Consider the following 27,570-nt stretch of genomic DNA (forward strand, 5'->3'; position numbering starts at 1 on the left):
CGTGGGTATAAGCTGACCACTGGGTCCCTGTTGCCTGCTGCCCCAACTTCCTGGGCCTTTCTCACCTAAGATCTCCACTCCTGACACAGGACTACTCAATATGCTGTTTCCTCCCAGAAAACACTGAAATGAAAGAAAGCTAAACTTGGTGACTCGGGGCATCGCCAAAAACACCTGAGAGCCCTGGCTGGTGGTGAGAGCATTGGCCCATGCACTGAAGGGTCATGGGTTCAATTCCCAGTCATGGGCACATACCTGGGTTGCAGGTTTTGATCCCCAGCCTTTTGGGGTGCAGGAGATAACCAATCAATGTCTCTCTCTCAAACTGATGGATGTCTGTCTGTCTCTATCCCCCCCCCTCCCTCTTACTCTATCTAAAAATCAATAGAAAAAATATCCTTGAGTGAGGATCAACGACAAAAACAATTTTTTTAAAAAACACACCTGAGAAATGCCCCCATCCCTGAAATGCTTGACCCTAAGGCACACAGATGCATTTAAATGGAAAAACAAACTGGTTCTTCCTCCCTCCCTGACCTGCCAGGCCTCACTACTGGGAAGTCTCCTGCCCAATACCCTCTCATTTGTTCTCCACTGTTCACAACTCTCTAAGCACCCTCCCTCACCCATCTCTGGAGTCCTCACTGACCATCGGCCCCTGGACTTCAAGGCTGCCAGTGTCTGAGGCTTCATCCCCCAGAAATGCACCAAAAGTTTTCAGCAGGACTCTGCTGAGGATCTCAAGACCTGTGAGGATTAAGCAGAGCTGGCTGAAGACTAGCAGAGTTAGAAAAGCTAAACCGGAAGGTACAGAAGGGACAAAATAGCAAGAGGACAGAGCACACAGAGAACAGATGCACTAATCTTGGGTAAATCAACACAACTATCACAGGTCAGGAAAGTAAGAAGATCCAAACTGGCACTCTCCACTGCTAAGACTGAGCCTTTTCGTTAATCTTATTACCTGCTCACACATCTGGGCGCAGGCCTCAGTGACCTCCATGTAACTAAGCTGTACTGTGGGGGGAACCAATGTTGCTGGGAGGCCCAGAATCCCTTTCTGGGGAGTCCAGGTGCTTGGAGAAGCCTGGAGGAAGAGCTCTGCTTTCTGCTGGTCTGCCTCCTTCCTCAGCAGCCTCTAATCTTGTCCTCACAGAGTGTACAATCCATGCTCTCATAACTTCTGGTGGTTTCCTGTGGTTTCTTCTCCAACTAGGCAGAAGCTCCTAGAGCAGTGGTTCTCAACCTTCCTAATGCTGCGACCCTTTAATACAGTTCCTCATGTTGTGGTGACCCCCAATTTCATTGTTACAAATTGAACATAATTAAAGCATAGTGATTAATCACAAAAACAATATGTAATTATATATGTTTTCCAATGGTCTTAGGCGACCCCTGTGAAAGGGTCGTTCGACCCCCAGGTTGAGAACCGCTGTCCTAGAGGATAAAGACCAGGTTTCCTCCGCTCTACAGGATTGAAATGTAATAATTACTTGCCACTGGTAGGGCACCTGGAGAGCTGATTACAAAAACATTCTTCACAAATAGCACCTATCAAAAGTACTCCATTGTTAGCCTTTGCCCTACGATGCACTTGACACCCATCTCTCCGTGCTGGCTTGTGCCTGTATGTGTGTTCCTGTGTCCATCTCAGGCTGGGGACTGGGCCCATCTCGTCTGCTTTAAGAAATACCACCTCAGCCTCCTTGTGGGAACAATAAAGGGGTGTATCTCTGGGGGGCAGGAGGGTCTCCCCACACTGGCTGGCCCAGTGATAAGGATTCTTCCCCTCTCTGTCTCCTAACAGATTCAGATTAATGATGGCTCATTCCTAATTGTCAAATTTCTTTTCCTTCATCCTGTGTCTAATCACCAGTGACAGAAACCATTACGCAAATGAGAGCAGACGACGTCCCCCAACTGTTCGCGTTGGTAAAAACCTTGTAATTTAGAGCTCTGATTTGTAGGGGAAGCTGGTCTCCCCCAGGCATCCTGGGCATCTGCTCAACTGATGCCCAGAACAGCCCCTCCTCCATCCCCCAAACTCCAAATCCCCAACAATATCTGACTTCACAAAAGAGTAGTTTCCTCTGTACCTACTGGTGTAAAAATAGGAGCCTGCAACATGGCTGACCTCCATACAGACACAACCCCCCACCTTCCCATGGGGTCTGCCTCCACAATAGGGGTAACACAGCACAAATGATTCCTCTGTCCCAAGTAGAATTTGAGCCCAAATGGCCCTAACCTAGGCAAGTAAAGGCAAAAGACTCAACCTCTTCCTTGGGGGATAAGGAAACAGCAGAACATGAATCAAGGTTCTTAGTGAGCACCTAGAACTAGGTCTTCAATTCCATCAATGTAGAAGCAAGCTGGGAGAAGTCATGAAACCTACTCAAGGACACACTAGGAACACAATGGGATCTAGAGCTTGTCTCCCTGTAGCTCCTTGCAGCACTATGAACGTGTTACATGGCTTCCCGGCAGTTTTCCCCAGATGTCTTTAGCTGGAGCCCAGGAGAGCTGTTACCCAGTGCTGTATCTTCTGCACTCTCTTGGGCTAAACTCGCCAGCACCAGACAGTGTCCAGTGGAATGAGATCTGAGGTAGTACAAGGGAGGAGGTAAAAGAATCAACATTGTTGGCAAAGGAGCAGCAGGGGTTTGTAGCCAAACAGCATAGGCTGGAATCCTGATTGCCACAAATTACTTAACCTCTCTAAGCCCATTTCTTCATCTGTAAAATGAGAATATCTACCTTGCAGGATAGTGAGGAACACAGATAAAAGCACTAGGCACACATTAGGTGTCTAATCAGGGGTCAGTATTATATTACCCAAGGATCACAACCAATCCTGTGCAGGTCCCTGCCCCCCATTCCCCTTAGGTCAGCACAGCGCCCAGCAAGGACCAGCTGCGTGGCACACACCTCCCTGCTGCACACCACCCACATCTTTGCAGGCTGACCCAGTAATGCAGCAGACCTGCTAAGGAGAACAAAAACAATCTGCTCTCTTTCAAAGTGTGGTTGTGGTCAAGTTTATCCTCCGTTTGCCTTGGTTTCTCTGTATGCTCCTCTTTCCCAAAAAGAGATGGAGAGATGGAGATCACTGCGATCACATTTTCCAGCATTGGCTATATTTGAAAGAACTACACTTGAGAAGGTACCGTGTTTGCACGCACACACAGTGCATCAGAGAACCCAGAATCGGGTACTTAAAATACATACACAGATGCGCACACACAAACACACGCATCCTCAGTCCATCAGTGCACTGTAACTGTAAACTGAGCTTGGGGGTAAGAGCCATAGCTCAGTCACTGAAGTAAACCTTTGGTAGGAAAAAAGAAAAAAGTACAGAAACCCAAATACTCCACCTCCTCTTTCCTTCCAGAGAGAAGGGACATGAGATGGAAGTGGAGGTGACAAGACACAGGCCCACCACACTGCCCAATCCCACTGAATACATGAGAAGAGGGCCCTTCGAGTTGTGCAGTGCACAGCTGCCCAGTGGTAAGCTGCAGCCCTGAGGGGTTCTCATAAGTAGCTGTGAAAAGGAAATTATACTTCTGTGCTCCACCAGTTGCCCTGACCTTTGAGGGTGTTTGTGGAACATTAGTGGGGTCTGGCAGAGGTGCTGGCTTTAAGAGACAAGGCTACATTTTTGTCCTTGTCATGAGGTGGATGACAGGTAGTGAGTTAGCTGCTAAAGCTTGACCCCATTTTGTCTACTGAGCCAGGAAGCTCTTCAGACATAGAGCGTGTAGCCTGCCTAGGCAGAAAAGGTTCTAGCCAGTCAGCCTCAGGCAGGTTGCTGTGAGACCTGACCAACATCCAATGGCTGAAACTGAGTTTAAAATCTTTAGGTTAGGTCAGGCCGTATTGCCCTGGGGTTCCCACTGCAGTAGAGAGACTTGGTAAGCAGAGAGGCAGGCCAGTGTGAAAACACACACACACACACACACACACACACACACACACACACACTGCACAGAGGTGTGCACCCATAGAACCTAGAGAAGCCAATGCTAGGAGGACTCCCTTGGTACTAAGCACAGGGATTAAGAGCTGGTGCTGAAAGAGAGGAGCTGTATGTAACTGCAATTTGAAATTTATGCACAATCCTTGGTTCTTGTGTCCCAAGGCTCTTTTCTATGTATGGCTTGAGCATGAAGGTCCAAGTTGGAACCTGTCTAATTCTCTCTCATAGGAAGCTCTCCCGGCTCTCAAAGCAAGCCTCCTTCTCACTCTCCCCAGTAGAGTCCCAGTAGCCATTCCCACCCATCCTAGAACCTGATTCTGTGAAACCTGAAGGAAGCCGACCGACCTAAACATCAGGATAGCTCTGGCCCTGTAGCCTGATGTAGCGGGCATCCAAGAGCATCTCCTCTATCTCAGGCTGAGGCACGGAGGTTGCAGGAGATAGGTCTGGGCCAGAGTGGGGTCCTGATCCAGAAGGGCGCAAGGAACAGAGACACACATGGGTGTGCATGCACACACACGCATACACACATCCCAAGGTTGACAGACTGACACACACAGACATGATGAAAACCAGAAGCTGGAACTCCACACACTGAATGCAGAACTTTAGGGGGGCAGGGAGAGAAGGTGCTGGGGCACAGAGGCAAGGGCACCAAGTCCCTCCAAATGGGAGTGGCTCGCCAACCACCCTGCCTTGTCCCAAACACCTGCCTCCAGGGCCATGGCAAGAGTCCAGTCCATTAAGTGCTTCGTGCAATACTAGTGCTTGGAGTCTCCTGTCCTCATCAATGAAGCGGTGTGGATGAGCTAGCAGTCACCTGGCAGGAGGCCTCGACTCCTGGCAGGCTAGTTGTATCGGCCCTTGATCATTGTGTTCAACAAGGGCCCCACCTGCAAAAAGACATGAGGAGCCAGTTAGAACTGCCTTTTCCCAGACCCTGGAGCCGGACAGGCATGTGTCTAAAGACATTCAATGTCTAGCCAAGGGGGGGGAGAAAGCTTTCATTCAATCTTGTATGCCCTCTAACCAACTCTCTTCCTGAAGGTCAACCCAGTGTTCCGGGGCATGGCTATCTTCTTTGTGCTCACCTTGTATTTTCTTCCCTCTCACAATACCCTGTATTTGTAAGCAGCACCAAACAACAAACAGAAGGTCAGAGGACTAATAATCCTCAAATACCCAAGAGTGTTTGCATGTTTCTTAAATGTGCCTTAAGAATGTTATATGCCTTTATATACTGAAAAGATCACCTGCAATCGAGGGTAATGCCATCTCGAAACCCCACAGGTCCTTTGGATGCTGAGGATACCCACAGGATGGAGGCTAGAGTGTTATGAATACAAACCTCCCCCATTTGCCCAATGAGCCACTGGCACACCTATGTGGGAAGCAGGTCTCAATCTAGAAGAGCCTTGGCACAGCTGGAGAGTGTGAGGAGATGCTTTACTGCTCACTTCCTGTTCCAGAAGAATCCCCTCAGGGGTCCCAGCTGGCACACAAGCCCCACGGGGAACATTACTACTAGCATGGAACAGATTATAATTGATCCGCCAGTCAGGCCCAGCTCTCAGCAGAAAACAAGGCTTTTCTGAACATACCCATAACCTCTATGGAGAGGATAACAGATATGAAACAGAGGAGCTATGGAGAATGTGACACCAATCCTGACTTTCCCTGATCACTGCCACCGAACCACAGGAGTGCCACCTTGGGGCAGCCACATACCTCTTGTGGATTCCCCAAGGCCTCTCCAAGCATCTTCTCAATGTTTCTCATTATGGCCACTTTCTGATGGGCTTTGAGAGGATATTCAATTCTCTTAGGGGTGGGGGCCCCCTGCAAAGGAAGCAGCAGCTCAGGAAATGTCTTTAGCAGAAAGCTTCGGTGTCACCCACGATTCCTAGGCACCATCCTCCCTTCTAAGAAATACCGTTCAAGCCCATTCCTCTTCATCTCCCCAAAGACCTGGGATCACTCCAGAAATAGCCAACCTCCCCACTCTACCCCCAAATAATGTATTACACCTACCTCACCCCAGCCCCATCTAGGAAAAAAACCCATATTCACCTTATACCAGAAGTTCACAGTGATGGTAATCCCCCCATTTAGTAATGACTCTATGTGATGCCACCTGCAAGAAAATAAACAGGTTCCTGTTTGCCACCAATACTTTTCAGAGGGAGGGACGGGAAACTAGGAGTCCAGCTAGGAGAAATAAAGAGGACAGGATCTTCATGCTCATCCTCTCACACACACCATGGGGCTAGAGAGAGGGTTGTGATTTCCCCCATGTTCAGGATGCTCACATCTGGATATGCCAACCTTCCTGTAGATCACATTAGACCAATCCTGTCACAACTCAAGGGACACAGATAAGGCTTTTCAGGGAATGGAAAAGAAAGCTCCCAAGAAGTCCTCAGTCCTAGCCCCCTCCTCACCAGTACATTGGGATGTAAAGAACATCACCAGGACCAACCACTGTTTCGTAACCAACCACGTTCTGGAAATTGGGGAACCTCTCGTAGTCAGGATTGTCAAAGTCCACCTGAGAGGTTCAAGAGAAAGAAAAAAAAAATCAGTCGATCACCAAATTTTTATCATTAAGGATTATGTGAAAGTTACTCTGGTAGTCTACAAAGATGCCTTAAAAAAAAAAAGACTTAAAATTTATATCCAGCAGAAAACACAACATATGTTAAAAATACACAGTCTCTCTCAGAGGACGATGTAGAGAGGCCACACTCAATACTGAGTGGTAAAGAATCCTCGGCTTCAGGGCTCCTGAGGTCAGAAGCCAAACATCACAGCTTGCAGGTCAGAAAACCTACTCATGGCCTGCAGATATGAATAATGAGGACTCATCCTTCACTCAAACCTTCAGGAACTTTCTCCCAGACACACTTTCTAACCAGTCAAAATTCCTACATGAAGTAACTAGGCAGCTTTCAATTTAAGAAGAAAAGAACCTCTTTGTTTGGCCACAAAGTAAACCATATACCTCACTTGGATCCAGAAAAGACATTAAGTGACATATCTCAATTCTATTCGTCCTCCTTTTTATCAAAAAGTGAGACCATCCATGACAAAAGAAAACAGTTATTAAATCCAATAGAGACATAAACACATTTTGTTCCATGAACTATTAATCCAATCAAACAGGGTGGTGACCTGACTCCATCAGCATCAACCGTAGGGTCTGCCCTCCAGAATTAGCTCTACAGGGCTGTTTATATTTATAAACATGAGGGGACTTCCACAGAGGCCTGAAATATACAAGGTGGGACAAAAGGAGGTTTAGAGTTGTATGTGAAACAGTTTATTCTTGTATTATTAATTAATTACTGTATTATTTTCCATATGAACAACTGTAAACCTACTTTTGCCCCACCCTGTATGAGCTACACTGTGAAATTATCCTCTGAGTTTGTCCAAACCTAGCATACCACCACAAGGAAGGGGAAAGTCATGCCAACCTTGGATCCCCAAGGAGTTCTGTACCTTCCTCAGATCAGGAGCTCACCTGGCTCTGTCTGTCACACGGATGATGAACAGGATATGGGTAGAGGCACTCAAACTGATCCGGGGGGAATAAAATGCATCGCTTGTAGCCCTTTATCTGAGCAAAGAAGTTCTGCTGTTCATCATAGTGAGCAGGTGTCACATTTCCTGGAAGAAGAAAGACATTTTCTTATTCAGAGCAGTGCCTCTATTGCACAGGCTGGAACACAGGGCCCCGTGCTGGAGAGAAACCAGCCTGCCCACTCAGCTAAGGCTTCCTAATAAAAAAATCAGGCAGAATCAGGGAGATGGCAATTAAAATCTCAGCGAATTAGGTGTTACACTTTTTAAAATATATATATATTTGAGGATGTATTTTTTAAAAATATTTTTTTATTGATTTTTGAAGAGGAAGGGATAAGGAGAGTGAAAGAAAAACAGATGTGAGAACAAAACATCAATCGGCTGCCTCCTGCACGCCACCTACCGGGGATGGAGCAGGCAATCCTGGCATCAGTCCTAACCGAGAATCAAACCACGGAGAATCAAACCACCGGGAATCAAACCAGTAACTTTTTGGTGCAAGGGACCATGCTCAAACAACTGAACCACACCAGCCAGGGTGGTGTTACACTTTTAATCAGTAATAAGTCCAGCAATAAGGATTCAACATTAATTAGCAAAGTAGACTTTCTTAAATGATGGCTGTTGCCCTTACTGGAAGCAATAGCACATTAAAATCATACAAGTCTAACAAAGTAATATATTATATATACTTATACGCTTCTTGACCATGGCAAGAATTCAAGGGCAGTAAAACAAGAGTTAGAAACAAATGAAATGACTGGTATCAACAATGCCCTTCTTTGCTCTGCATGATCGTCTTTGATGGAGTTAACTAGTCATTTTAAGTTGCATGAATACGTACTTGCTTTGGGTAGCTCGTTTTTTATTCTTTATTTTGAGAATACGTTTATTAAAGCTGGGGACAGTGAAACAAACTGTCTCTACGAGAGAAGAAGCGACAGGAGAGAGACTAGGCAGGGATGCTTTGGCTCTCTAGAAACCTTATGGGAAAGAAATGAGCCAAGGCATAGCTGCTGTCAGCTCACTGGAGAGTCAGAGAGAAGGAGACAGGTTCTGGGGGTTAGCCCAGGACAAGCTGCAGCCGCCCACTGCTCCCCTGGTTGCAGTCTCATGGGAACCCTTAGAGTTTAGGAGATACACACCTGTGGGGGAAGAAGAGAGGGGAACGGAAAGGCCCGAACATATTCCCGGGAGAGTGTGCCTGAGTAGCCCTTTTGGAGGGCAAAGATTCTCAACCTTTCCTCCCACGTCAACACACCTGTAAGGTGCAACACTTCTTAGAGCAACACTGGGGATGTTGATTCTCATAGGGGTACAAATCAGATTCCTAAAAGAGAGCTATTCAACTTGAATAAAGCAAATTATTTTAAATGCCACCTTGAATTAGTTCTGCCCTAGTATGTGCTCTATCTACTCATTATAACTGGGGCCACGTATGTTGTTTATCCTTCGCACAATCCTTAAAAACTTAAGGGCCCCTGCAGGGCATGGAGTGTAGAAGACATTCTCAGGTCTACCTGGGTGGGTCAAGACAGCTGCCTTCTTAAATGCTGAGAGTCCCTGGCATCCCCAAAGAGGGTCTGCTCTCTCAACTCTACCCGACAAATCCACTTGCCTACACTCTACCAGAGGACAAGGCAATAGAAAAATGCAGAGTCAAAAAAACCAGCTGATGTGGCTCAGTGGTTGAGCGTCGACCCATGAACCAGATCTCAGTTCGATTCCTGGTCAGGGCACACATGCCCAGGTTGTGGGCTCAATCCCCAGTGCAGGGTATGCAGGAGGCAGCCGATCAATGATTCTCTATCATCACTAATGTTCTATCTTTTTCTCCTCTCCCTGAAATTAATAAAAATATATTTAAAAGAAAAAAAAATGCAGAGTCAAATAAACTAGAACTGGCTCCTGACAGGTCAACCAAGAGTTGGTTTCCAAGGGACAGGTTAAAAGTCAATCCATAAACTGCACCTAAATCTGAAGAAAGGATAATCAAAGGGCGGAGAGATCTGAGTCCAGCAGTGAACAACAATGAATAATTACTCTGCTTCCTTGTTCAACCCAATTTATTCACCATTTACTTAGTATGAGCCTGTCACCAAGCTAGTGCTGGAAATAATAAGAATGAGATAAGCAGCTCTCCTTGTTCTGACTGGAATTTAAAGGCTTCTCATTTTATTCAAAAGAAAAAAAAACACACATGAAAGAACATATTCACATATTTGCTTGTGTGTACATAAAATTCTCTAGCAGGATACACAGTCAACTAATAACATGTGGTGCTTCCAGGGAGAGAAACTGGGTGTGGAAGAGAGATTTATCACTACATATCTATTTATACCTTTTGAATTAAACCCCATGAATGTATTATTTGTTCAGAAGTTAAGGTTCAGCTTATATTGGAAAAATACATTCCCTCTTCTACTGGGATAAAAATCTTTTGAATACAAACAGATCCAATAGAGAAAAGCAATACTGCAGAGATCCCTAATATCTGAGTATACACATTCACACAATAACTAAGGAAGGGAAAACTTTTTAGAGTGCATGAAACTATCTTAAAAACAACATAAATTATCTTATTTCACCTTCACAGCTACTTATAAAATACTATCATGGTCCTTTTGCAGATGAGGTGGCTGAGGCTTGAGAAGTTAAGTGACTCGTTCAAAGTCAAGGAGGGAATAAATAGTGGACACAGGATTAGGAACCGGGTTTGAACGACTCCAAGCTATGCTGCTTTCTGAAAGATTTCTTACCTTCCATGCCGATGAGCAGCAGATTGGAGGTCAGCTGCCCCCAGCCACGCTTTCCCTGTTGCTTATTAATCCAGTTCCAGTTAAAACCCAAGAAGTCCATGACAATCTTCCTGCCCACAGTGTCATTGAGTGTTTGCTGCAGATACAACCTATGTTCCCCAAGAAGAAGATCCCATTAGTGCATGTACACACAGTCCCTTGGCATGGCCTCCCCACATCTGGAAATCTAAGCTAAACCCAAAATATCATCGCCCACAGAGAACAACCACTATCATGTGAATCTTAACCAACATGGATTCTCACAGAACTGAATCCTTAACTATCTTTCTTCGGACACCAAACTTCTTACTTTAAAGAAGTGATTAAGTTTTTCTGGGTCACAGCATAAATCCTTTACGAATCCAAGGAAGGTTCCCCAGAAAAATGCACATACACAGAACGAACTTTCATACAATTTCTTTCATAGATTCCTCAAAGTCTATCCACAGAGCCTACAATGATGAATCACCCTTGTTCCAGAGATTCTCAGGGCCCAAGGCATCCCCTTTGGCCCTCAATGGCCATTGTAACAAATCATATAACTGTTCACCAAGAGCCAGTTCCTTCCCTGCGGGAGCGTTATTCTTCTATACCCCTTTGAAGCCATTTAACTTGCTTTGATCATTTAATTTGCTTTGGCCAAGGAAATGTCCACAGAAGTAACTTGTGTTGCTTCCAAACTGTAACTGTAAGAACCAGCACACACTACCACCACATCTTTTCTCTCTGCCACAGCAACTGCAAAGTTTCAGGTAGAAGCTACAGGGCCAATCCGGGCCCTGAAGTGAAAATGATGATGTAAGAGCAGAGCTTCCTCCTCTGTTCACTTAGGCAGCACGTACACTAAAACTGGAACGATACAGAGATTAGCATGCCCCTGCACAAGGATGACACACAGATTTGTGAAGCGTTTCATATTTCTCAAAAAAGAGCACAGCCTACTCCAGGTGACCTGTGATGAACATGTAGTGTGAGTGAGAAATAAAGTTGCGGAGCTCTGGCTTGAAGCCTAGTTTATCTTAATTGATTCAGCCACCTCTCTGTAGCAGCTTTCTACATCTGAAGGAAGATGCCTCATCAGGCCCAAGGCTCCTAACACCCCTAAGGAAGATCAGAAGTTACTTAAGGTATATGAAAACCCAGACACACGTAATCAAGCCCACAAGACACATTAATAAGGGGACAAGCTGGAAGTTAAGTACAGAAGCAGTCCTTTCCTGGTCCTGAGAATGTTACTTCAAAAGGCTCAAAGGTATCAGTGCCTAGAAGCATGATGTTTAAGGCCACTTTAACTAGAAATCTCAATTAGCTAGAAACATTAGCTACCTTTTTGGGGACAAGACTCAAATGCAACCTTTGGACTCTTCCCAGAGATTATAATATACATACACATACAAAAATTTTACAAGTAACTTTAAGAGAGGCAGGACCATTCATGAAACATGAATCTAAACATTTTCCATTATACCTAAACAGTAAATATCAAAAGAGCTCAAGAGGATGTTAATAGCCTTCATCCCAGAATCACAACAACCTGTACAATTATGCAGTGGAGTTGGCTGATGCTCAAGTCAGCAGGTAGGGTAAAACTTGCTCATAGGAAAATTTTTCCTTGAGTCACCCAAAAAGAAGAGACTACACTCATAGCTCATACTTAGTGAGGGGGAAATGCTCTCACTACAGGATAAGAAACTTAAAGTGAATGAGGAACCAGGGGATTCATGTGTTTTATCTCATGCTTATTCTAGTCCATATGTTCATTAAAAGGAATTACACTCCACCAGCGCTATTTAAATAGCTCTCAATCTGAACGTTGGATGTGTCTATGCATATGCGTGCGCACGTACATGCTATTAATTTTAAGGAAATTAATGCATGAGACAACTCAACTCAATCAGGTTTTATAAGACAAAAATAACAGATCAATCATAGTACAGACTCTGGAAACTCTTTTAGTCAAAGTCCTATCATTGTGTAACTGCTAAGTGTCAGGAAGATGGAAAAAAGATATTTCAAATTCATTCACTCAGCCACATACTGCTAACAGGGAGTAGTAAGAAAGAGAACTGAGGCAGGAAGGTTAAGACAGGGCACCAAGGTGAGATGCAGAGGGTCGTTCGCCACGAACTTAGTGAAAGCAATTCCCCAGGGGCAATGCTGTCTGGGACCTACCTAAGGGGCTGTCCTCGTACACAGGCATGAAAGCAGAAAGAAAGAAACACTTCTGTGTGTGTTGCCTTTGCTATTGCCAGTACCACCTGGAACATCAATATACGCCCCTCCCCAACCTAATCTGATCTCCCCTAAGCTAGAGGACCCTAATATCCTTCACCCCAGAATCTCAACATTTATGTAACTCTTCGGCCTTAACTATCCCCAGCCATTAGCCTGCAAACGGGTCATCTCAAGCCCAAATCCAACAACAGACATTTCTGTTCGGCTCCTCGCAGCATCTTTAAAAATGTGAATTAGCTGTGCACATTTAAGTAAAAAGATCTTAAGTAAAAATCCTCGATTTCTGGCTTCTCTTGAAAAAACCTGAATATCTGGCAGTCCTGAAACGGAACTCCCAAATGGATACAAGTCAAGTCTCGACTTCTGACTTGGAACGGGGTGTATATATTTCGCCTCACGGTAGTTTTCACCCAAACAACTTCATTTTTGTTCACCTACCGGACCCTGGTAGGCAACGGTGACCCTCACTTTAAGAAGCTGACAAAGAACTAGAGAACCACAGAGCACGGGTCGTCACCCTCTCATCCCTCCACTCTGCGAACGCACCCAGCTCCTCCGTCTCCTCACTCGAGTGCCGGCAAAGAAAAGGCCTGCCTCCGAGCCCACAGAAACCCACCACCGGGACCGTACCTCTCTCCTCCTCCTCGCTGCTGGATATCCTGCAGTTTCTCAACAAACTCATGGAACTTCATCTCCTCCCTGTTGGACCTGGGCTTAAAGTTCTGGAAATTGGCCATCTTCTTCTCGTCGTAGTACAGGAACTTGTGGGTGCTGGCGCTGTACACAGAGAAGTCTCCGTGGCCAATGTTCTCTTGCAAGTAGTCCAGGTCCCATTTCAGGGCAGGATACACGAGATTCGTGTCGGTCAGCACCACAGGCTCCTAAGGGAAAACATCAGGTGAAGCAGCACAAAGGAAGTCACCCCGAGGACCGGTGGGCTCTGGTTCCGTCATTCCAGCCACTTCCCAACTTCCGAGTAACCCCGTCTGCTCGCCAACACGAACCCCGCAAGTCCCGTTTCTCCTGGCCTCCCTCTCCAGCGCCCCTCAGGCCCCAGTCCACCGCCCGGCCAGGTCCCACCTCCATCGTCGCTCGCCTTTGACCTCTCCTCCCAACCTGCTCCCTCCCCCGCTCCCGCAGGGGACACGGCCCCGCCCCCTACCTCATTCTCGATGAACTCCTCCGCCCGGGGGTCGCTCTGGCTCAGACGCGGGATGGGCCGCGTCGGGAAGGTGTAACTTCGCAGCTGGGACTCATTCCAGGCGTGGCCGGGGGCCTCAGCCTCTTCCCGGGGTCCTCCAGAGCCTGAGGCCGCGGCCTCCGCCGCTGTAGCCGCCATTTCCGCCGCTAGGGACGGCCCCGCCGGAACCGGAAGCTCCGCCTATTCCGGAGAAAACACAACGGAAACCATAGAGACGGGCTGCGAGAAAGAGCGGCCCAGAAGCACAAAAACAAAAACAAAAACGCGGAGCCAAGACGTGGGGGAGCGCCTCCTATTGGTGACCATCAGCGCTACACCCTAGGCTCCGCCCCTGAAGACTTGGGCTAGAGACGTTAGTCCCATTGATGAGAGTTGCTAACCCGGTTAACCAATTCACAAAATAGTACTGCTGCCTCCGTGTGCCCAGGCCTACACAACAGGCAAAGAAGGAGGCAAGTTTAGTGAGGAGAGAAGCAAATGATTGACCTACCTAAGGAAGTCAGAAGGAAAAGCAGTTAGATTGATAGATGCTGTGGAGAGGGGAGGATGGGGGGGGGGCGGTGCAGGATGTGGGCAAAGGTTGCTTTGAAGGCCTTTGCAAAAGATATATGGCAAGTTGAATTCTTTTAAAAGCAAAGACGGGGTTGCTTGTTTGTTTGTCTGTTTGGCATCATTTGATTTTTCTACCTGTATCACCATCTCTCCTACTTGAAGATATTTTTGCTATGGGACCAATGTTATAGTCAAGCATGAGCATCCTACATATTCAAACAATTTATATTGATTATTAAAGGCCCTATCAATGACATCTATTACTTAGTTCTTGTGGCTGGCTGTTGGAGGTCAAATTCTAAGATAGATCCAAATATTTCCATCCCATGGGTTACATGCCCTATATAATAAGTCTCTCCCCTTGAAGAAGAACAGGACTTATGACTATGATAGGCTATCACTCTGGCAATGAGGTTATATAGCAAAAATATAATTAATGTCCCTAATCAGTTCACTTTGAGTTCAGCAAAGGGGAGATTTATCCTGAGTTGGCCTGACCTAATCACTCTAGCTCTTTAAATCTGAGTCTAGAAGGCAGAGACAGAAGTTAAGAGAGATTTGGAGGCACAGATGATGTCCTGTTGGCCTTTAAGAAACAAACTATATGTGGCAGAGAATGACAGATTCTAGGAGCTAAGAAAGGCACGTCCAGGAAGCAATGAATCAATGTTTCTCTCTTTCCTTCTCTAAAAATCAATAAAACAAACCCTTGGGAAAGGAATAAAAAAATACACACTACAATGAGATATAATTCATATCCACTAGGATAGTGATAATAAAAAAGACAGTGACAAGTGTTGAAAATTTGGAGAAATTGGAACCCTCATATATTGCTAGCAGACATATAAAATGGTGCTTCTTTGAAAAATAGTTTTGTAATTCTGAAGAAAGTTAAACATAGAGTTACCCTATGACCCAGACATTTTACTAATACTACAAGAGAACTGAAAACATACATCCACACAAAAACTTATACAAGAATGTTAACAGAAACATTATTCATAATAGTCAAAAGTAGAAATAATCCAAATACCCATCAACTGATGAATGTATAAACAAAATGTTATATATCCATATAATGAAGTATTATTTAGCCATAAAAATGAATGAAGAACTGACACATGCTACAACATGGACAAACCTGGAAAACGTTATAAGTGAAATGTGACACAAAAGGCCACATATTATGATTCCGTTTATATAAAATGTCCAGAATAGGCAAATCCACAGAGGCAGAGAATAGATTAGTAGTTGTGGAGTGGGGAGGATGGGGGGGGGGGGGGCCAGGATGTGCTAATGGTATGGGGTTTCCTTTTGGGGTGATAAAATTTTTTAGAGTCAGTGGTGATAATTGCGCAACTTTGTAAATATACTAAAAATTAACTATTATATACTTTAAGAGGGGGAATTTATGGTATGTAAATTATATCTTTAAAATAAATTAGACCAACTCTGTTTTTTGACCCAAATTGGATCAATTGACTACAGATGGTGTCCAATTATCCTGAACATCAACTATTGATGCTTATTTACTAACTAGAGGCCCAGTGCACGACATTCATGCACTGGGCGGAAGAGGGGTTCCCCTCAGCAGGGCCTGAGCCCTTTCACAGTTCGGAACCCCTTAGCAGACGTCCCCCGAGGGGTCCTTAGCGCTGCCACAGAGGTGGGAGAGGCTCCCGCTACTGCTAATGTGCTCGCCAGCCATGAGCTCGGCTTCTGGCTGAGCGGCACTCCTCCTGAGGGAGTGCACTGACCACCAGGGGGCAGCTCCTGCATTGAGCGTCAGTGTGTGTCATAGTAACAGGTCATTCTGCTGTTCAGTCAATTTGCATAGTATGGTTTTATTATATAGGACTAGAGGCCCGTTGCATGAAATTTGTGCACAGGTAGGGTCCCTAGGCCTGGCAGGTGATGGGGCCAATCTGTGGGGTGACTGGCAGGGTGCCCACCCCCCTCCCACCCCCCCACTGGCACGCGCTTTGGCTGGCCTGGGGCCTGGGGGCAGCTCCTGTGTTGAGCATCTGCCTCCTGGTGGTCAGTGCTCGTCTTTCCGTTGTTCAGTCGATTTTGCATATCAGGCTTTATTATATAGGAAGGGCAAGTTGCTGTGGTGTAGTCCTTTCCAAAATTTATATACCAAATAGTATATATCAGTTTTTATTGCTCTGATATATGAGAATGTCTATAATAATGAATTCTGCTCCAAAACAGTGATCACCCTAAAAGTTTCTGAAAATATGTGCATATTTACACTGTGTAAACCAAGCATGTCAAACTCGCGGCCCGAGGGCCATAAAAATTTTGTAACTTAATTTTTACGATATCCGTGTTTACATAATTTTTAATAATGAACTACAAGGCTCACTAATGACTGATTACTATAATTGTGTTGCATTCATTTCCCTTATGCGCCTTATGTGCAGACGCACCATTTCTCTCCACTAATACTAGCAGAGAATGTTTTAGCAGCCAATTGCCACGTCATTAGTCTTGGACTGACCTGTTTAGTGTGCACAACAGGAAATATTTCGCTTTCGGAGAACAAGAAAAATAGATTTATTTGCATTATGCTTATTAATTGGTGCAGTTATTCAGTGTCTGGTAAGTTAATGTTCAAGAAAAAATATTTTTATTAAAATGATTTATTATTTTATGTTAATGATTACTCATTTATTTCAGCCCTTTGTATTCAGCATGTCTCTATGGAAATAAACCTACGTTTCTATGAAAATTGAAGCTTTTGGTTTTTTGCGGCCCACATAAACTTAAACCTTGTTTAGTTGGCCTGTGTTAGCCTTTGAGTTTGACATGCTTGGTGTAAACTATGCAAATTCCACCTGTTTAAATAAAATGAGAACATATTCATATGCAAATATGATAATGCCTCCCCTCCTCATTCTTCTAATGCTTGTTAATTGTGTTAGTAATGTAATTATCTAAATCCTGGCAAATCTGAGCCTTTATGCAGGCTCCTAAAAGCTGCCTCTGGTGATAGCATTGGTTTTACATTTGTTGGGTAGAGGTGACTGGGACGTTCTTAAGTTAACACGGACTGAAAATGAGGAACCAATTCGAGGCCGATTTACCTGTTGCACCGCACATCAGCTGAAAGATACCCACCAATTTGGAAAACAACAAAAACAAGTAGGACCAAGGGCTGGATTTGAAGAATGATCACGTTTGGGGATGGATGGAGCAAGTGCCAGTAAAGGAGAGGAAAAGGCAAGCCGTCAGAGGTTAACACGGGCTCACTTCACTTGTGCTGCTCTTGCTGGAGGGGGTCAGCTGTCCACATGAGATGCTCAGGTCCTGAGTCCTCACTATCCTTGGATGCGTCTAAGGTAACTTGGGGAGAAAAAGAGACACAGCAAGCTGAAATATCGAAGCAATGACCTGCTTGGTTTTCTCCCCTTCCGGCGTTCCCTCTCAGCCTCTGTCCCTCTGCACGTCCTGCCTCTGCTTCTCAACACCCTCCACGCCCCACCTTTGTTGAACCCTTAGGACGTGTCTTCGCGACCTGCCGCCTCCACGCCTTTTGGCCCAGCTCAGCCGCCGTGACAGGCCTCTGCGCATGTGCGGAGTGAAACCTCAAGAAGGTCAAGATGGCGGCGGCCAGGGCGGGGGTTCTGGGAGTCCGATGGCTGCAAAGGGCAGGCCGGACCGTGGTACCGCTGGGTGCACGGACAGGTCCGCGAGAAAGGGCGTGGCCTCCGTGTGGGAAGGGGATGCCTGAGGGTTGGTGTGTTGGGGGGGAGGTGGGTATCGTGGAGACCGCGGCGGCCGTGTCGGGGCTGGGGGCGGAGGTGGAGCTCGCGTATCCAGAAGAGCGGGTGGAGGGTCTCGCTGGTCCCTGGAAGACTCGGGCTCCGGCCTCCGCTGCCGCTTGAAATCGTCGGGAAGGCAGGCGGAACGGGATGCCCTCTGACCTGCCCTCGCCTGCCCTCTAGCCTCCCACATCACCAAGGACATGCTCCCGGGGCCCTATCCCAGGACCCCAGAAGAGCGGGCCGCCGCCGCCAAGAAGTATAACCTGCGGGTGGAAGACTACGAGCCGTACCCGGATGATGGCATGGGGTGAGAGAGAGAGGGGGTCTGCGCGCACTTGGGTAGCGATGGGAGAAGGTGGCTGAGTCAGGCGGCTCGCCTCTGACCCTCTCCCCGCCCCCCAGCCTTCCCGTGACCCCTCCGAGTCAGTGGTGTGGGTGCTTTTCTCGGTGGAGGGAGGAGGGATGGGGGTGGGGCGGGTGAGCAGCTGCAGCCGGGAGGACTTCAATTTTCTCCTTGGCTCGGGTTATTTCCTCAAATGAGGAAGCGAGGTTGTAATAGCTCCCCGAGGACCCGTGAATAGCGGGAATCTTCCTTGGCTCCATCCAGAGCGCAGGGTTTCATTTGGATTGAGCATCTGCTGGGCTCAGGTGCTGTCATGCAGGCACGTGACCGGGCTGGACCTGGACTCCTGTCTTGAGAACCTTATTTGTAGGTGGAGTACTCTTATATGTGTGTCTATCTCTCTTTTTTTAAAAAAAAAATCCCCCATCATTGCCGTTGGGGCTGTGGAAATCGTAGCAACTGCAGAGCAGATTAAATAGCCAATTCCCTTGCTCCAATTAATGCTACTCCCTCCTCCTCTCCTGTCCTCATAGCCACCGCCCATCTCACATCTCTCGGGTTAATTATCTGAAGTGATTGCCAGCACCCTCATTTTCTAGCCTAGCACCACTCTTGCAGTGTGATTTCAGCAGCTCCTATTCGTCTTGTTTTCCAATCGCTTTTTGTAGTGTATGCCTAGTTGTCATCATTTCCTGTGTCTTTGATTGTGTTGTGGACAAGAGCAGCCTTGACAGCCGTCTGTATAAGTTGAACCTGGATTGGTTGGAGGAAAACCTAACTTGGCAAGAAGTCCCATGAGGTGTTTGGAACATGGAGATGTATGCCAACTCGGTTGAGGAAAATGCTTTGAAAATAATACTTTTCTAATCTCTACCCTTTTTGTTTTTATTCCAATTAGTCACGGGTTTAGACCCCATACTTCAGTTTCATTTTCTGCTCGTGAAGAAATCAGAGTGACTGATAACGCCTTCCAGGCCTAGCATTATAACATTATGGGACTTTTTTCTTTTTGGTGAAAGAAGGTGAGAAAAGCTTATGGTGTTATAATATTTTAGAGTTTCATGTGAACTTTTTAAAAAATATATATATTTTTATTGATTTCAGAGAGGAAGGAAGGGGAGAGAGAGAGAGAAACATCAATGATGAGAGAGAACCACTGATCGGCTGCCTCCCGCACGCCCACACTGGGGATAGAGACCGAAACCGAGGCATATGCCCTGACAGGATCAAACTGTGATCTCCTGGTTCATAGGTCAACACTCAACCACTGAGCCGTACCGGTGGGGCTGACGAACTTTTAATTACAATTTGGGCTTCTTTGGTTAGTTCTTTGCCTAGTGACTAAAAATTGAGATCTTGATTTGAAAGTCAGTTCCTCTGTCCTTAGGTGAGACAGTTATTTCTGTCAGTTGGTTTCTTATCTTTGAGATGAGGATACTCTGAATTATCTGAGAGACATTGCTCAGAGCCCTTTCCAGAACTCTTGCTATCTCTCAGGTATGGCGACTACCCAAAGCTCCCTGACCGCTCACAGCATGAGAGGGATCCATGGTATGACTGGGACCACTCAGACCTGCGATTGAACTGGGGCGAACCGGTGAGAGAACTATATCCCGTTTAACCTTTCTTCCTTCTCCCTAATGTATTCCTGGGATTTTTTATTTTTATTTTTTATAGCTCAAATAACATTTCTCTGTCCAAATAACACTAAGGTTTACTGCCCAAAGAAGCCAAATCCATGAACCTGAGATCTGATGTTCCATGTGTGGCATGTGGAATGTGACTTCTGGAAATTAACAAGCTCTGTAAATTGCCATGATTGAGCTGTCTCTGGTCAACGGAAACTAACCATAAACCAGCATCTCAAACTTGGCTCTCAGAATATTGTTCAGGGCAGTAGGGTGCCTTTGTCAAGCCCTGTGTCAGGCTCTGCCCACTCTGGACTGCCTGCTTTTGTAGGAAGAGCGGTATGTGACCTTTACCTGTCTTTCTGCCTTAGCTTCACTGGGACCTAGATATGTATATCAGGAACCGTGTGGACACGTCCCCCACACCTGTTTCTTGGGATGTCATGTGTAAGCACCTCTTCGGCTTCGTGGCCTTCATGCTGTTCATGTTTTGGGTCGGGGAGACTTATCCCTCCTACCAGCCAGTGGTGAGTATCTGAAAAATGCTTTCTTGTGCACATTTACTTAGCCCTGCTTCCTGGGGAATGAAGTCTCTGGAGTAGGGACAGCCTATGGAGGGCCTTGCACATGGGCGTGGCACAACTACCAGAGTACTGCTCCATCCTACATCTTGGATCAGTCTGGGTGAGAACAAACAGTTTAGGACTCTGTGAGGAAAGAGAATATGGAAGCCAGCTAGTCTCTAGAGTTGCCATTTGGGGACTGTACTTACCAATTATATTTCCTCAAGTGATTCACTCTAAGGTAGAGTCATGGAATCTGGAGTTGAAGCCTTATCCTTTTTGAAGGTGTGAAGGGCACCTCCTATGAGGTATTGGAAGCAATTAAATGTCTACTATAAGCATAGACAGTTATATTTTGGAGAATGTAAAAGAAAAAATACTGTCTAGCTTTAATGAAGTTGAATTTGAATAATAAGAAAATTCAAAGCAGGGTCGGGCCTGGTTAGTACTTGGATGGGAGACCGCCTGGGAATACCGGGTGCTGTAGGCTAAAAAAAAAAAAAGAAAATTCAAATGAGCAACATTTGAACAAATACAGGAATTTGGCAGATTTTGTGTGTATATATATGTGTGTGTAGTGAATGTTTGTGCTAATGGATATGAGGTGCTGTTGAGGAGAAGGGTTAAACTAGATGCAAAAAATATATATACACTTGGGGTGGCAGGGAGAAGTTGGAGAGAACGTTTGGGGCAAGAGAAAACGGAAGGACAAGGAAAGAGTTAGCTGGAGTGGAGCAGGCATATAAAATAATTCCTAGATAACTGGCTGCATTGGTTACCTTGAGAGCTGCTAAAAATTCAGATTCCTGGGCTCCACTTCCTGGAAAGCCGAATTCAGTAGCTCCACAGTGGGATTCTAGAATCAGTATTTAACAAGTCCCCAGGTAATTCTGATGTCCTGGGAAATCAGATGTGGAAATTGCTCTGTTAAAAATGATTGTGAGGTGAGCTGATCAGTTTACGTTGGACAGCTTACTGTATTGCTCAGGGATTTGGACTTGATGGTGTAGTAACACATTAATTCAACAAATATTTATGAAGCCCCTGTTGTGTACCAGTCCAGACCATGCTAGGGTTTGGGGATACAGTGATGACTTGGTCTGCCTCTAGGCCAGTGGTTCTCAACCTTCTGGCCCTTTAAATACAGTTCCTCATGTTGTGACCCGACCATAAAATTATTTTCGTTGCGACTTCATAACTGTAATGTTACTACTGTTATGAATCGTAATGTAAATATCTGATATGCAGGATGGTCTTAGGCGACCCCTGTGAAAGGGTCGTTCGACCGCCAAAGGGGTCGCAACCCACAGGTTGAGAACCGCTGCTCTAGTCAACCGGAAGCCATGTTGAGTTTTTGAACAGAAGAATAACATAAGGAAAGCTAGGTTTTTAGGAAGATTATCTGGGAGTAGTCTGCAGCAGCGGTCACCAACCTTTCTGACCTCACAGACCACCAGTGGTCCGAGGACCACTGGTTGGCCACTGCTGATCTGCAGGCTAGACTGTAAGGAAAGGAACGGAAAGCAGGGAAGCTGCTGTGTTTGCAGTTGGCTGCTCAGTGCTACCTTTGCAGAGATAATCAATGTCCTGATGGTAGCTGGTATGTCTGTGTGCACTGACACGAGCCTTCCTACCAAGCCCCAGGGGCCCCAGGCTGGAGAGTGCACGCAGGGCTGGTGTGAGCACTAACTTCACTTCAGGAGAGCAAGAAACACAGTGTGGCTCTTCCATTTTTCAGTTCTGTAAGCACATCACCCTTTTCTCCTCCCCTTGAGCTGTGTTCTCTGACAGCTGTTTGTTGGTAAAGCCAGCAGCCCCTAAAGCACGTCCCAGCCGTGTCTCCTCTGTGCTTTCCCTCACTGCTGCTCCTGCACGCCTCATTTGCTCGGCCACTTTAGTGGTGGAACCATTAGAGGCTGAGTGACTTAAAGGAGATTGAGTCTGTCTCGACCCCGAGAGAGTGGGATGGATGGATGCATCGTCTCATTTAGAAAGTGTTCCCTGGTGCTCTCCCTCATTCTCATTCTCTCTCTCTCTCTCTCTCTCTCTCTCACACACACACACACACACACACACACACAGTGTAGGCACCATGTCTCTTACAGTCTAGGCTTTCTTTCTGCCTTGGGCTGAGCAGGGAGAGGAGTGCTTTTCCTGCCATTCTAGCCCAGCTGGGTCTGACCAGAGGCTACCACATACCCATTTACTGCGTGTGACTATTAAACTCAGAGTGGGATGTAGCCAGGTACCGGCTGATGTATGTTCTTGCTGACCTGTGTTTTTTCCTTAGGGGCCAAAGCAGTATCCTTATAATAACCTGTACCTGGAACGAGGCGGCGATCCCACCAAAGAGCCTGAGCCTGTGGTTCACTACGAAATCTGAGGAGGCTTCATGGGCTTCGGGCCCACTAACTGACTTCCTCATTCCTAGAGATTGAACCTTAATGAAATCCCTGATTAAACAGTGCTGTGGTATCTGTGCCTCATTTCCTCAGGATTAGCCACTGCCTGAGGAACCTCTCTTTCTTCTGTCTGCTGTCACCCCTCCCCTCCCCCCAGAGATTGGAAGGATGGGAGGGTAGGGGGAGTTAAGCACAAGAAGATGTTAATTTGTCGTCGCTGGGACTGTGAAAGTAGTGAGGGTTTCATTTGTACAGCGGGTGCTAAGGGTAGCTTCTTCTTTACAGGGTTGAGGAAGAAGGACATTCCTAACTTCCCAAGTGGAACAAGAATTATGACCCATTAAAAGACCTTTTTCATAATAATGGTTAGCTAACAAAAAAATGGCATTCTAACATGTTGTAAGTATATTATAGGACAAATAGGTAGTGTTTTTGGACTGGCCTAGGGCTGTGACTGCCTCTTAATTTTACTTCTGTTATATAAATATGTATGTCTCATTCCAAAGCAACTTCTGAATCCTAGCTTATAAGCTAGCATTACCTATATTTATGAATTAGAGGACAGTTCAGTGAGTTACTACTGAATCTATGGCTTTTGTTGCCTTAATAATTCATCCAAGCGCCTATATAGCCTGAGAAAGAGGAAAACCATGTTTTTGAGAGTCTATCTCAATGTATCTGTTTTTAAGTGAACCAAATTATGTTCTTTTCTTCCTTTGGAGATATTTTCTTAAATTACAATAATATTGCGGAAAATCTGACCCATTGAAAAGCATACATTCAACAGACCTATAGAAGCAAGTCTATTCAAGTTAAAAAAGGGGTCCTTTAATGGTTGTCCAGGCAATGAAAGACGTTTATGAGATCAGGAAGGACTTCTCATGAAATGCCTTTCTTTGAAAATCTCCACTGTCTTTTTCTGTCTTCATTCTCTGTCTTTTAGAGCAGCGGTCACCAACCTTTTGGACCTCACGGACCACCGGTTGGCAACCGCTGCTTTAGAGCATTGCTCATCATTTAACATCTGTGTGCCTCATATATAACAGACACTGATAGGCCCTGGGGATATAAAGTTAAAACAAGACAAAATAATTTTTTTTAAGTAGTTACCTAGAAGAGGAGACTCAGTTAAACAAAGTGAAAAGAATTAGGGAAGAGTACACTTAAAAAAAAAAATCCTGCTTGACACTGATCTTATGCCTTTGGTTCAGATTTCTTTCGGAGAACTTAATCAGTAACATTTCTGCCTCATTCCCCCATTTGAGGTATTGCCTGTGGTTCAGTTATCAATCCTGTTTACTTTCCTCAGGTCTCATCCACTGTTGTGGTGCTAAACTCAAGAAATAGTACAAGGAATGGGCAGGCACAGACAATGCCCTAAATTGTCTTCTGTCCTGAATTGGAAACTTCCAAGTCCACATGAAAGGAAATCTAGGATTGTGTCACAATGACTTGGGAGCTGTCATAAGATAACCCGGTCACCATCTTTGGAGGCTACCAAGCAGGAATACAGTGGGATTTATGCATTAAATGGAAGTTTTTTGATTTTTTAAAGCTTTTGTCTTTTTTAAAAAATATATTTTATTGATTTTTTACAGAGAGGAAGGGAGAGGGATAGAGAGTTAGAAACATCTATGAGAGAGAAACATCGATCAGCTGCCTCCTGTACACTCCCTACTGGGGATGTGCCCAAAACCAAGGTACATGCCCTTGACCAGAATCGAACCCGGGACCCCTCAGTCTACAGGCTGACTCTATCCACTGAGCCAAACCAGTTAGGGCTTAAATCAGCGGTTCTCAACCTGTGGGTCACGACCCCTTTGGCAGTCGAACTACCCTTTCACAGGGGTCGCCTAAGACCATCCTGCATATCAGATATTTACATTACGATTCATAACAATAGCAACATTACAGTTATGAAGTAGCAACGAAAATAATGTTATGGTTGGGTTACAACATGAGGAACTGTAAAGGGCCAGAAGATTGAGAACCACTGGCTTAAATGGAAGTTTTTAATCAGTTTTAGATCTAAGATTTTCAGCTGCCTACAGGACATTTTTATTTGGAAATGCCATAATTCCCGCAATGAGCATAAGAAATATCTTTTCATCTCCAACTCCTTTATCAGGCACAAAAGCCTGTCCAATTTTGCTTTACAAACATTGCCACCGTATTAATCCAGGCTTTCATCACCTGATACCTAGGTCCTATTAGTCTCTTAATTTGAGTCCATGCCTCCAGCCCTCTCTTCTACCTCCCTGAGTGGATCCATATTGCTAGTCTCAAAATACAATCTATATCTTATTGCATCCCTCATAATTTTCAATAACTCCCTGTTATGTAAGTTGAATTGGTATTTCTCAGTCTGTAACCAGCCTACTCCCCCGACTTCTAGCTTCTTTCATCCTTGCTGAGACATTACCTATGGGGCAACTCCACGGTATACGCCTGTTTCATGTCCCGGAAAGCTTCCCGGAAAGGACGCCCCTGGTTTGCAGTACCTTGCTCTCTGCACACCTACAGCCTTGATCAACCAATAGTTTTGGGCACCAGTTGCTGGGCTGCGTGTGTCACAGCTGATTATGGCCTCGATTGCTTTTTGCCTTTTCAACTAGGTTCTACTGAGGCCGTCTTCTCGACTTAAGTAGGTAATGAATTAAGTGTTTTCCCTTTTTAGAGGCTGGCTCCAGGCCTAGCTCAAAGTGAATATCAGAATTTCCTGGTGGTCGGATCTGACCCCCTGTGGCAGAACTGGGCAATGAGGACAGGTGAGGGAGGCCCATTAACAGCTGTCCTATTACATCCTCTCGGTGGGTCTGGGTCGGCCGGCCCGGTTCTCAGCTCCCCGCTTCGTGGCGCGCATGGGCTGCGTGCCCCGCGGCCAGGCCTATTGGCCCTTCACAGCCGCCGTCCGCAGCCCGCGGAGCCCCGAAGCCCTTCAGAAGACCCGCCCGGCTCGCCGCTGACCCCTGACCTGGGCTCCCCTGCAGGTTGGTTTCCTCGCCGGTCTGGGGCCCTGAGAGCAGAGACAGAGCCCGAGACTCGGCGGCTGCTGGCCGCGGGGGGAGCGTGACCTCCGCGGAGACCCCGGCCCGCCCGCCTCTGGCCGGTGCGCCTCGGGGCCCGCCGGCTCCAACCCTCGCACTGGACCCGACTCCACGCCACCTGCCGCCGGTCCCTCTTCAGCGCGGCCCCCGCACCTCCCCGGCCCGGGCCGCTCGAGTCTGCGTCCCGCTGGACCCCCACGCGCCGCGCCGGGGAGGCGGGGAGCAGCGGTGCTGGCCGCCCTCCGTGGGGACGGCTCTGCCGGGGTAGCTGGCGCCCTCCGTCCCCGCACGTCCGCTCAGCTCTTGCTTGAAGGGTCACAGCTCTCCTAACTGCAACGCCCCGTCCCCGGCCATTCTGACCCCATCGAGGGCCCTATTTGTGAACAGATGTCTCTGAACAAAGTAGATTAAAAGCCCATTTCCCCAATTTCTAGGCTGTCAGGATTTAAACACTTTATGGGGTTTCGTGTAGTTTAGACCAGTAGAAAGGTTAAAAGCACTGGGCTATGGAGGCTGATAGGGGTTCACATCTTGACCTACCCTGTTTCTTCTTTGTAAACTGAGGGTGATAATAGTATTTATCGAAAAAAAAAAAAAACCCATAGTGAGCGTTAAGTTAGTTATACATATCATGTGCACAGGGCTAATAGCAACTCCTACTTTAGTTACGGGATCTTTCCCAGAAACATGAAAAAGGCTTTGACCAGCAGGTGGCACTGGTAACTATGTGTGATGTGTAGCCAGCCGATCCGAAGATTCCTGGTGTCGCCTCAGGTGTTCAGAGGCCTGGAAATGGCTAATCTTTCTTCCAGCTGGAAAGTACATTAGAAATTAAGTAAGACTACTCCCTGGTTTGGTAAGTTGAGAGTAATCTGAGTGTGACTTGCTAAAGCAGGTTGCAGTAGGTCCCAAGTTTCTTCCCACAAGTTCAGTGTCACTTTTTTTCCTTTTTAAAAAAAGACCTTTTCTGCCTCCTTGTGAGCTCATTGGGATAGTACCTTGAATGTGTGTTAGAATGGATGTCTGCATTCACTCAGCAAATATTATGAAGCACTTACTATGTGTCATGTTGCTCTGGCACTACATGATGAACAAAGCAGACACAATGCTAGCTTAGCTCTCATGATGTTTACTTACTGGATGAGACCACTGTAAATGTAGATAAATATATGATTATAAATTGCTGCAAAGAAAAATATTGAGGCTGTTTTTGATTGGGTGGCTTACCTCTCTCAGGAGATGAGAAGCTGAGCCCAGAAAGATGGAATAAAGAGCCAGTCATGCAAAGATTGAAAGGAAGAGCATTCAAAGTAAGGAACAGATTCAAAAAGGCTCTAAGGTGGGAAAAAGCTAGGAAATGCACAAACGCTAATGCAGCTGGAACACAATGAGTAAGGGGGAAAGTAGCAAGAGATGATGTTGAAGTAGGCTGGAGCTTTTGAGTAGGGCCATATTAAGGGGTTT

The 27,570-nt window shown here is 46.1% G+C and overlaps 3 protein-coding genes and 1 pseudogene across 3 annotated transcripts in view; 3 read left to right on the plus strand and 1 right to left on the minus strand.

Moving 5' to 3' along the window:
- Positions 1-3,022: 3,022 nt before the first annotated feature.
- Positions 3,023-17,762, minus strand: HIF1AN (hypoxia inducible factor 1 subunit alpha inhibitor). Its single transcript, XM_070432503.1, has 9 exons — positions 17,609-17,762; positions 13,763-13,981; positions 13,231-13,481; positions 10,327-10,475; positions 7,506-7,651; positions 6,424-6,530; positions 6,053-6,116; positions 5,711-5,821; positions 3,023-4,875 (listed from the first exon to the last, which is right to left on the minus strand). Exons 2-9 carry the CDS (start codon positions 13,937-13,939, stop codon positions 4,831-4,833), a joined length of 1,050 nt encoding a protein of 349 aa, XP_070288604.1. The 5' UTR covers positions 13,940-13,981; positions 17,609-17,762; the 3' UTR covers positions 3,023-4,830.
- LOC139022274 (U6 spliceosomal RNA) lies at positions 11,187-11,287 on the plus strand (annotated as a pseudogene).
- A 159-nt stretch (positions 17,763-17,921) lies between the features above and the next one.
- On the plus strand, positions 17,922-23,157 carry NDUFB8 (NADH:ubiquinone oxidoreductase subunit B8). The gene is made up of 5 exons (XM_070432504.1): positions 17,922-18,043; positions 18,304-18,430; positions 19,964-20,063; positions 20,466-20,621; positions 22,948-23,157. The coding sequence occupies exons 1-5, from the start codon at positions 17,959-17,961 to the stop codon at positions 23,038-23,040; spliced, it is 561 nt and encodes a 186-aa protein (XP_070288605.1). The 5' UTR covers positions 17,922-17,958; the 3' UTR covers positions 23,041-23,157.
- Positions 23,158-25,992: 2,835 nt separating this feature from the next.
- The window catches only part of SEC31B (SEC31 homolog B, COPII coat complex component), a 31,397-nt gene continuing 29,819 nt past the window's right edge, over positions 25,993-27,570 (plus strand). The window contains exon 1 of the mRNA XM_070432506.1: positions 25,993-26,049. The gene's annotated coding sequence lies outside the window, so the exon portion shown is untranslated. The remainder of the gene's footprint in view (positions 26,050-27,570) is intronic.

The sequence above is a fragment of the Myotis yumanensis genome, unplaced genomic scaffold, assembly GCF_028538775.1.
Source record: "Myotis yumanensis isolate MYYU_CA2020_CCGP unplaced genomic scaffold, mMyoYum1.0.hap1 SCAF_13, whole genome shotgun sequence".
NCBI lineage: Eukaryota > Metazoa > Chordata > Mammalia > Chiroptera > Vespertilionidae > Myotis > Myotis yumanensis.

Excerpts from the sequence above, each read along its gene's own strand:
- NDUFB8 (XM_070432504.1), top strand. The coding sequence starts at position 17,959 with ATGGCGGCGGCCAGGGCGGGGGTTCTGGGAGTCCGATGGCTGCAAAGG. Across the intron at positions 18,431-19,963 it reads TACCCGGATGATGGCATGGG|GTATGGCGACTACCCAAAGC; the intron begins GTGAGAGAGAGA and ends GCTATCTCTCAG. Across the intron at positions 20,622-22,947 it reads ATCCCTCCTACCAGCCAGTG|GGGCCAAAGCAGTATCCTTA; the intron begins GTGAGTATCTGA and ends TTTTTTCCTTAG.
- HIF1AN (XM_070432503.1), bottom strand. The coding sequence starts at position 13,939 with ATGGCGGCTACAGCGGCGGAGGCCGCGGCCTCAGGCTCTGGAGGACCC. Across the intron at positions 13,482-13,762 it reads AGGAGTTCATCGAGAATGAG|GAGCCTGTGGTGCTGACCGA; the intron begins GTAGGGGGCGGG and ends GTTTTCCCTTAG. Across the intron at positions 6,117-6,423 it reads CTTTACATCCCAATGTACTG|GTGGCATCACATAGAGTCAT; the intron begins GTGAGGAGGGGG and ends ATTTTCTTGCAG.